Source organism: Contarinia nasturtii, unplaced genomic scaffold (assembly GCF_009176525.2).
Source record: "Contarinia nasturtii isolate CC-2019 unplaced genomic scaffold, AAFC_CNas_1.1 Cnas_scaffold_4311, whole genome shotgun sequence".
Lineage (NCBI taxonomy): Eukaryota > Metazoa > Arthropoda > Insecta > Diptera > Cecidomyiidae > Contarinia > Contarinia nasturtii.
The window spans coordinates 3,331,979-3,342,305 of record NW_022201606.1 but is presented as its reverse complement, the minus strand read 5'-3'; the positions used below and the strand labels follow the sequence as shown (position 1 = coordinate 3,342,305).

Genomic DNA, 10,327 nt, shown 5'->3' with positions numbered 1-10,327 from the left:
TACAACAGTTTCAAAGAAGTGGAATTTCAAGCCGCATATAATGTTATCTTCAAATAAAATCGCTTTGCGCATTTAGAACTTCAAATTTTTCTATTATGAACCGGAGGTATATGATATAAATGTTGAGTGTTTTGATTACTGTTTACTTGACATTAGTTTCACATATTTTTCTTAGAATCGAATACCACGATTCGAATTCGAATAATCAAAAACATGAAGCTGCTTAATTTTATCAGGTAATTTTCAACATAGATAAAAAAAAAAAAAATTATTATAAATAAAAGGAATGAACTGCTAGTTTTGTATTCCAAAAAGTATTTCACACTGTTCAATTATTAAAAGTGTTAAAATGTCTCGTCAAACGTTTATAAAAATTGTGTTATTAATTCAAATAATTGGGTTGACTGTAGCAAGTTATGTACCGTACTCCGACAAACAGGATAGAATTATAAACGGGAATAAGGCCCAAGTGGGCGATTTTCCACATCAAGTCTCGTTAAGACGCGTTGAAGATTCGAAACATTTTTGTGGTGGTGCAATTTTGTCCGAGTACTGGATTATCACATCTGCACAATGTACACAAGATCTGCACTCATTGCCCGATAACATTTTCGTTGTTGTGGGTACCGTAAATATGACACGAGGTGGCCTTGAATATGCTGTTGAAAAAATTGTCAGTCATCCTCATTTCAACTGGGAGAAAAGAAGAAACGATATCGCAATGCTGAAAACCAATCAACCGATGAAGATTTCCGATGGCAAAGTTTTTCCAATCGCTCTTCCCAGCTTTAAAACCAATTATACTATTGAAAACGGCATTGGCTTGACGGAAGTTACTCTATCAGGATGGGGAAGTTGTAATGTAAGTTCAAAGCGTCAATACATTCCATTCATAAATAGAACAATAATAAATTGCAATTTGGATGAATTTTCATTTGCAGGTAGAGGGTTCGAAAATTGAACCATCAGAAATTCTTCGGTTTCTAAAAACATCGCATCTACAACGTCGAATGTGCCGTCGCCATTTGGGACGTGTGAATGGTTTGTTATTGAATGAAAATCATCTGTGTGCCAATGTGAAAGAAGGACAGAGAATAAATGTTGGTGACATCGGAAGCCCACTGGTTACAAATGATGGACAACTTGTTGGTATTGCATCTTGGCAACACTCTACGGGGTATGAAATCGGCTATCCTGATGTATACACTCGCATTTTTCCATACAAAAGTTGGATATGGAACAATTTAATGGATCCAAACGACATTTTAATATAAGGAATAAGAATAACAATTAGGTTATACGATATTATTTGCCACAAACTGTGCGAAAAAAAGTTGTCAATAGTATTTTTCATACACAAAAATTACATTCCATATAATTTAATATAATTAATTGCTCGCTCTATTTCATATAAAGTATTTATTAAACACAACTATTTGATTTTATTCACTGTTTGTTTCTTTGTATTATTAGACCAAGAGCCACTCCAACAAGTAACTTTTTTTTTTGCTTTATGTCAGAAAACTATATTGAACCATGCAGCTAGACATCCACTAAACAAATAATTTTACGTTTATTACTTCAGCCACTCAATTCGCGAAATCTGCACTATTATTCGCGGATAGAAAACACATCAATTAATAAAGCGAGCTGCATGTTTGATTTTCTGGAATATATTTTGCTTTTGCTCAAAGATTATTCGATTAAAATTTCTGCATGAAATTCCGCATTTTTTACAAAATCTGCATGAAAGAATTATGTAAAAAAATATTAACTTTTTTGTCAGCTTTAGCATGCAATCAACTTAAAATTTTGAGTACAAATCAGTAGGTTTCGGACTTTGTTTTATCAAGTCTTTGTTTTTTAAAAAATACTTTTATCTGGAACCTAAATATTAAGAAAGAGGCAATTTTCACTGTAATTCCCTGGAATTGGCATGGAATTGTTTGAAGTAACACAAGCGTCACCAAAATCCTGCACTTTTAATACATTTTTCCATTTTCGGGCAAGTCGTTGAGGAGACTTTAAACGAATAATTTTCGAAATTATAACAAACATTCATAGTTTTAATTCACGATTCAATTACCTTAAATCTTCGATCGAGTTTTGTACCACTATACGGATCATTACCGGTTATGGGCGCTTCCGCGTACGGAATACCTCTAAAAGATAATATTTCTTGCCCAATACCTTCTACATGAAGGTGACCATGGTGACCATTTTTTGGTAGGCGGGACACATTGTGCGATTGATATGCACAGCAATACTAGCACTAAATCACAAAATATATGGTACATTTTTGACAATTTTTCTGAACAAATAAAAATAAAATGATTTCACGAATCACTGACAATAAGTTTTCATTAATTAAAACACTTTTTTTAAATATCTTTAAAATTTGAAAAAGATTTTAAAATCACATTTAGTGATAAATTTGCAATTTTTTCTGTAACGAAATGGTCATGCTAAATTTAGTTCTCATATTATATATATTTTTTAATATGAAAAAAGAAACAGAAAATTTTCATTTAAAATATAATTGTTAAGGTGATGGAATGACGAAAAAGAGTATAATGTATACGAATGCATATTTTTATTACGAACCTGCTAACTCGGAGCTAAAAATTCAAGTGATATTTTTTACCGTGGCCAAATATATGTCCAAATTTTATTTTTCTACGCAATATAAGTTGAAAACAATGGTTGTTATAAAGAATTGTTTAAATAAAAACATTCCAAATTGCATGCATTAAAACAGAAACAGAGGTATAATACGCTGCCAGTCTTTGGCCGTAGGGCTTAATATGAAACATTGGAAAGAAACACAAGAAATTTAAAGACTGACAATCCCTTAAACGCATAAATCAAAAACACAGAAACGTGTAAAATGAAGGATAAATCGTGATGGTTGACTTTAATAGCAGTATTAAACATTGTTACACCGAGATGGACATGTCAGTTGAGATCAGAGCTGTCCACGAGCGTTCATAGCGTTTTTTATTTACAATTTGTTTGGATATGTGTTTGTTTCTGTGATGAATACTTATTGACTTCTGCTGTACATGTGATGCTTGTTATAAATAATTTTCCTAACGATGGACAAAATTAAAAATAACTCCAGAAAAGCCAGCAAAATAAGAAACCGTATACGTAAATAAACATTATTATTGAATCTAATTAATGAATCACAGGTAGATGCGTTTAGTACAATTCCAGATCCCGAGAATATTTTTCAAAGTAGCAGTACCGACAAGATTTTGAAGAAATTTATTTATGCTATTACGAGTGAAGAATTACTTTCATATTACACATGGACTGGAAAAACCAGAAAAGGTTTTGGGAAAAAAGTCATTTCAAGATCTTGTGCATATCAATAAACTTCTACATGATCTTGTTTTAACAAAAGATTCAAGCTTCAATCTCCAGATAATGGAAAAAGTTATGGTATCGAAGGTTTTGAAATACGCCTAAACCAGTAATGCGCGAAGGGGGGTTTACATGAATATGATGTTAGTTTTGCGATAAAAATAATTTTTGATAGACTTTTCAAACAAAAATCTGAAAAATCACCAAAAAACTGTCGATTTTGAATGAGAGTTATACCTGTATGACGTGAAACTTTACGCGTGTTATTTTTTTCAAATGATTTATTATGTTATTTGTTATGATTTTCTTTGAAATTTCTTCAAACTTTCAGAATTGTATTTTTTTTGTGATGGAGGGCAGAGGTCCAAAAAAAATTTCTCATCATTCTGAACAACTTTTTAGTACATTATTTTTTGATCTGATGAATTTTTGACATAGTGGGTAGCTTCCCTGCCCCGTAGGGCTAATAAGAGCACCCTTTATTTTCACAATCCTATTTTTTCGGCACTTAAGTTACATCGATCCATATAGGTGAAATTGAAAACTTTTATTCACATTTCGATATGTTCACTGGTCAGACATAAATTGATTTTAAATGACACCCGAAATTTACCCCAGATTATACCTAAACCGAACTCTACTCAAGAGTCTAAATTACACACGGATATCACTCTTTAGTGGGCATAGTAGTGGGTGAAATAGAAGCTAAAGCATGATTTGACTTCCTGAAATGATGATTTTAACACACAAATTGTTCCTTGGGTTTGCATCTGACTGATCAAAATAAACACAAAAAAGTTGAGATTCTGTGAGGTGAAAACGCCGGACCGGTAAAAATGCGACTGATACTGTCAAATGTGTGTATCCTTATGGCGAATTCAAATATAACAACCGTTTGAATTTTTGTGTTTTAGATTTTTAAATTTTTATTTTGTATCGAATTACCCCCATTACCTCTACATTACGTCAATATTAGACTTTAATAAATGTCTTATCTTTTTTACATTCATACAAAAACATTTTGACTTCTTCCACATATTTTATATACTTCCAGTCTAGTGTTTATTTTAATCTTTTAAATCATACAATGAGTCGATGACAGGTAAACTGGTTGAAAAAAATGAAATGTATAGCATATTCCAATTGTTTATTTATCACAGTCTATGTATTTCGGATGGATATCCATTCGAGATATTTTAGAATATCTGGATATTTAACGCAACTGCACAGAGCCACAGCTGTGTGCGTCGCACATATAATCTACAGTATGTCGCTACACGAAAAATACAGACACAGTGTGACTGTGTACGTGCGGCACTTGATACACATATATGTCGCGACATACCGTAGATTTTATTTGCGACTCACACAGCTCTGGCGCTGTGCAGTTGCGTTGAATATCCAGATATTCTAAAATATTTCGGATGGATATCCATCCTAAATACATAGACTGATTTATCATTTTTCAATGTATATTTTTGATTGTTTTTTTAAACAACTAAGATAAGCAAATATATGATCATTAATGCTAATTAGCACTATTGTAATTGAACATAAAATTACATTGACCGAATCTGAAATGATTGAAAGGTTTGAAAGAACAATGCTAAAAAGTGAGCCAGCTGTCATTGCTTGCAAATTTGTCAAACCCTGCGGCTATCATAACAAAACAACGTACGTTTAATTCACGATAAAAGGATTCACCCGAAAAATCAAATGATATAAATATAAAAATATTATTTTATTTTATTTTTATTATTCCAATTATTTTGAATGATTAATACTTTTTTTGTATTATCATCGTTTCTAATATTTCCATTTCAATTTATTTAATTCTTATTTACGATCATGCATGCGATGCAAATGTGCCGTTTGAGAGTTAAACGCACCCTGCTCAGTTATGACAAATGTAGGGTTAGACAAACTCTCAGTCAAAAACTGCTGGCTCACTCGCTATATGAAAAATTGACATGGTTTTTTGTATTCGATTTCATAATATTCAAAAAATACCCATGTTCCATATAAAGTCTGATTCCTTTTTAGTTACATTCTGTTTCAAAGTTTTGAATTGGTAAAACATCTTTAAATAACCGTTTAAATTGATCCAATGGACACTTTGTTCCGCAGCCAGGTATGTTTAACGGATTTAACGGTGGAAGATCTTCAACCGTTGTATTTTTGTAAAACAGTTGAACATTAAAATTATCCTTACCACTTTGGTATAGCTCGAAAAACAAACACGAGGCGAAGGGTGGTATATAACCCTGGAAAACAACAGATAGATTTCAAAGATTGATAACACGTGAAAAATTCGTTTAAAAAAAATGTGAAATAAAAAGCAATACATCATAAAGGCCAAGACTATTCAATAAGTTCGCAATTGTAATGTCATGACCAGAATAAATCCAAAGTGAACGATCTGGGCTTAGTTTTGATTGAGTTTTCTCTGTGCATCGGTATAATATCTCTTTTAATAGAAAACCGGCTTTTAACTTTTTCATTTCGGTTGTGTATGTAAACATTTTATAAAAACATCGAATGTATATGTCCATATCACTGCCCGGATTCATCATATCTTCAGTCCATGATGGTAATCTGTAATGAGTCAAAATATTGATTTTCTAAGAAAAAATCATACCTCACTCATATTATTAAAATAAGGACTAATCAAAAAACGCACTTACGTCAAATTTTCAAGATATTGCACGCGTAACGTGTCCCATACAGAAATTATATCCATCGTTGTGATATTTTCAATTCCAGAATTGTCCATTATGAGTTTTATGTATCTTTCAGCTTTATTTCGAGCCGCTAAAAACTCTGGTGATTCGAAAGTTTCTTTGTATGCTTTATCGTATCGAGCGCAATGCCTTTCTAATGCCACGATATGATCCAGTTCTCTTGGAACTGTGTGAACTGGTATTGGACGACATTTAATTTTATCTGCCCACACTTCATCGTTTCCAGTTGGAAAGAATCCAAGTAAATTTGCATTTGCACTCAATATGCATCTATCATAGTCGGATGATCGAATGTATACCTTATCTGATGTATATTTGCCGTCAACCAACAGCTTGTAGTATCTTTTTCGCAAGTATTTGCCCAGCTGGTACTGCCGTTGCATTCCTCTCTTTGTCAGCTGCCCCCAACCATCGGGCCACAAATGTTCGCTGCTATACGGATCGTTTGGGTATGATTTATTCGGTGATCGATCACCATGTCGATAGATCTTGAAGTTTGAAAATTAGAATTTATATAAAATCCGCTGACGATGGACTTTAATTGTTTCTATTGTTTGCTTACAACGTGTGCAAATATCAATTGATCATTTTCTTGCTCTTCGCTTTGATCAGCTAGATAACAATTGTGAAAGCCGCAGTGAACAAATAATAAAACGAACATTAAATATAATTTTCGAGTCATTGTTTTTTTTTAATTCAACGGATTCCTTAAGCGGTTCTGAAAAAATATGTCTATTCGAATCAATTGTTGTAGAAACACTGAATTTTACACTCATTTTAAAATGAAATTTAATATTAAAAAATATCGTGCGTTTCTAATGAAATGTTATCTATGTTTACATACATTGATATAGCGACCGATGCCTTTGAAATGACATAGCTGTAAAATAATATTTTTCTCGTCTATTCTATCTATTAGTTTTTGGTGATTTGATCCAAAAGTAAACTTGAAGCAATATAGACGAATGGGGTTTAATTAGATTTCCTATTGTATTTGTAACAATTAGCATGATTCGTTTGAGTGTTATAATTTTCGTTAAGCCTTTGTAAAAATGTAGAGCCGTTGCTATGCGAAAAGTTTGGGTGAATGAATACTTTTATTGCTTCATCTGATTTCAAATAGATATTAATTAAACGAACGACAAAAATATTATTTTACAGCTATGACATATCAAAGGTATCTGTCGCTATAACAATGTATGTAAACATTTTTTACAATAACGCTCCGGTGTGTCAGCAATTGATTTACGATCATCTTTTTTGATCGCTTGAGCATAGTTTTGGGCGTTTTGCCTTTTGGCTATTGTATTTTTACCTGACAATGCTAAGAAACCGTGTTCTTTTGAACTAACCGGTTTCAATAGATTTATTTACTACTCTCACTTACAGTCGTCTTTCAACGCGACTCGATTTAAGAAGCGCCATCTCTTTCACGCCAGGTTCTCATATATTTTTTTCTTGCAAATAAAATTGCAAAATTGTATAAATTGAATAAGTTTTGCAATAATAATAACGAAAATAATTAATAGAATTTATAATAAATAAAAAAATTGAAAAAACACACAAATATTTTATATCAGGTTTCAGTCTGTAACTCGCCGCATATTTTCTCATTTGAAGAAGTTCAAGGGAAAACAAATTTCGTCCACTCTAATTCCTGTAGCTTTTATGAATGAAAGTTCAATGTTTTGAATTGTACACCACGTGGATTTGTTTGTAGCGCATGCGCTTTTTTGGTGTATAAAGATTCTTAAAGAAGGGGGAATATTTTCAGCAATTCAGCGTGCTTTCGTGATGCTTAGTGAATAATGTTTTCAATACATATCAGTCGGGCACAGTCCTCTGAACTGATTGTTCCCTTTCACTTGTCTCTCACCATTCTATCCTCATTTCATGATTGTTGAATGTGGTGCAATGAAAAAGCTCTGCACTAACAATAACATGATATAATTCATTGAGACCCGACGAATACCAGATGAATACAAATATTCAATTAAATTTTCGCTTGTCAAAAGTTATGTTGAATATTATTTCAAAAACATAGTTTTTCGGCTTTATTTTGGGCTGATTTACAAACATTTAATGTAACTGTCAATCATTCAAGATAAGCGGCTCGACAGTGCGATTGACAATGGTATATGTCAGCATTTCAGTCGTATTATTATATTTTCAACATTTTGTTGGCAGACTTAGTTATTATTTTGAAATTCGATGTCCATTGCAATGCTCGTATCAGCTCATATGCCATTACCTTAGCTCCAAAACTTTCATTAAGATTTCGTGCTGCTTCAAAATCGATGTCTCTTGTTATTCCAAGAAATTTGACACAAGATTCATACTTTTTATGATTTTAAATCCCGAAAAATTGCACAACTGATACAAGAAGTGCTTCACAACAATTTGGTGGCTTTAGCATTGAGGTTGAGATAGAGAAGCGTATAATAAAACATGAAAGTTGGATAAAAATGATTGTTCGAATGCAGTCTACTTTTGAAAGTTCTTCTTGGTTTGCTTTTGGCAACACTTTGCAGATGTGACGACTGACTTTTAAAAGCATTCCGAAGCAGATTTTTTGTTGCTTTTTTTGCCAGCAATATGTTGTGTTCATGTCATGCCGTATGTGATTTAACTTAGTTTAACTAGTTTTGAACTGGAATATGTAGATTTTGTTGGTCTTTTCAATTTTATGGTAAATTCTAGTTTCTTGTCACTCATTTTTTGATAGTTGTTCCAATCATTTTGAAACTATATAAAGAATTTTCATGCACAGCAATCACAACAGCATCATGAGACGTTAGTAAACATTTAGAGAGAAAAATATGATCTTGTGTGACTTCAAGGATTTCTGATTATGGACGTCTTTTCAGAGAAATAATTATAAGTCAAATCCAACCAACTATCAAAACTTATGTACTACTCACTTCTGCGGAGGATTTGAAATGTTGAGGGGGGCAATAAATGCAATAATAATTTGTGTACTTTGTTTAATTTAATGCCGAATATCTCGTATACTCGTGCTGTTTATCTTTCCTTAATTCGGTTATCATATATGTACCATATTTACAATAAACGAATGTATTCGGCTTCAATTTGCAACGAAACACGATTCGGAACAATATTTATTGCCAGCGTCGTTTATTATTGACGATTATTATTACAGTGTGTGTGTCGCTTTAAAAGGCTCAATGTTGTTTGGTCAGCAAAGTAATTCTTAAATTTACATTCCAATTATGCTTAATCAGCAATTTGCGTGCAAGTTTCACAGTGCAAATGGTAAAAATATGCATATCCGAAACATGAACCGAAACCATTTTAGATGAGAAAATCACAACTAACTATGCTCATCTCATATTTTGGTCGAATTGATTACAGCAATGTTGGGAAACAATGGCATACCATTTTTGAACGAATCAATATATGTTGATAGTAAATTGAACATTACAAAATCCGGAATATTGTTGAAACCTTGATGTTGTGCTTGTGAACCCCCATTGCTCTCTTAAATTTTAATTAAATGTGTAATTCATTTGTTTGCCGCATCAATAATTGCATATTCCGGTTATGGTCATTAAGCTCACTCATTTCAGTTCAAAATTGATAGTGTTTTACTGCTGATTTGCATACGAACTTTCATTTGCAATAAAACAGCAGGTATTTACTTTGCAATATTTAATACTTTGTATCGATTACTAGAATGGTTTCCACTTCGTTGAAAATTTTACCATTCATACAGCGTACATTTGTTGATTTTGGATCGATTTTAGCTGAAATTTCGATATGAAATATGCAGTGATGTCTGTGCGTCCATTGTGCTTATGATATTCGAAATCGAAAATTTGCTGGTATTTTTTTTAGCTAAATCCCGATCTCAGACACAGTCATAAATGTTTTCCGAATATAAGAATCACATGAATGATTCGAATGGTTTGTTTAGTGCAAGTGAATCGAATGTCAATGGCACAAAAGCTTGCATCATCCTTACGCTATATGAAATTTTCATGAACCATGTCTAATGGTAAGCCTTTTATCTCAAAATCATAATCAATTTGATCACTTTTTTCTTAAAAAAAAAATAAGCTCAAACCGAGCAAGAGAAAATAAATTGGGTTTTCCTGCCTGTTGGTGACTGTGACCGCCAACACATCAACAATCTTACGTGACTTGAATGGTCAAAACATTTCATCATTTTATTCAAATGTTGTTCAACCATCCGATATTAT

General features: G+C 32.4%; 2 protein-coding genes across 2 annotated transcripts; one reads left to right on the top strand and one right to left on the bottom strand.

Annotated features, from left to right (window-relative positions):
• The first annotated feature begins 297 nt into the window (after positions 1-297).
• Positions 298-1,445, top strand: LOC116350717 (mite allergen Der p 3-like). Its single transcript, XM_031782622.1, has 2 exons — positions 298-862; positions 942-1,445. The coding sequence occupies exons 1-2, from the start codon at positions 350-352 to the stop codon at positions 1,272-1,274; spliced, it is 846 nt and encodes a 281-aa protein (XP_031638482.1). The 5' UTR covers positions 298-349; the 3' UTR covers positions 1,275-1,445.
• Positions 1,446-4,821: 3,376 nt separating this feature from the next.
• On the bottom strand, positions 4,822-6,847 carry LOC116350814 (lysosomal acid phosphatase-like). The gene is made up of 4 exons (XM_031782759.1): positions 6,670-6,847; positions 6,051-6,595; positions 5,712-5,961; positions 4,822-5,630 (listed from the first exon to the last, which is right to left on the bottom strand). The coding sequence occupies exons 1-4, from the start codon at positions 6,787-6,789 to the stop codon at positions 5,406-5,408; spliced, it is 1,140 nt and encodes a 379-aa protein (XP_031638619.1). The 5' UTR covers positions 6,790-6,847; the 3' UTR covers positions 4,822-5,405.
• Positions 6,848-10,327: the final 3,480 nt, after the last annotated feature.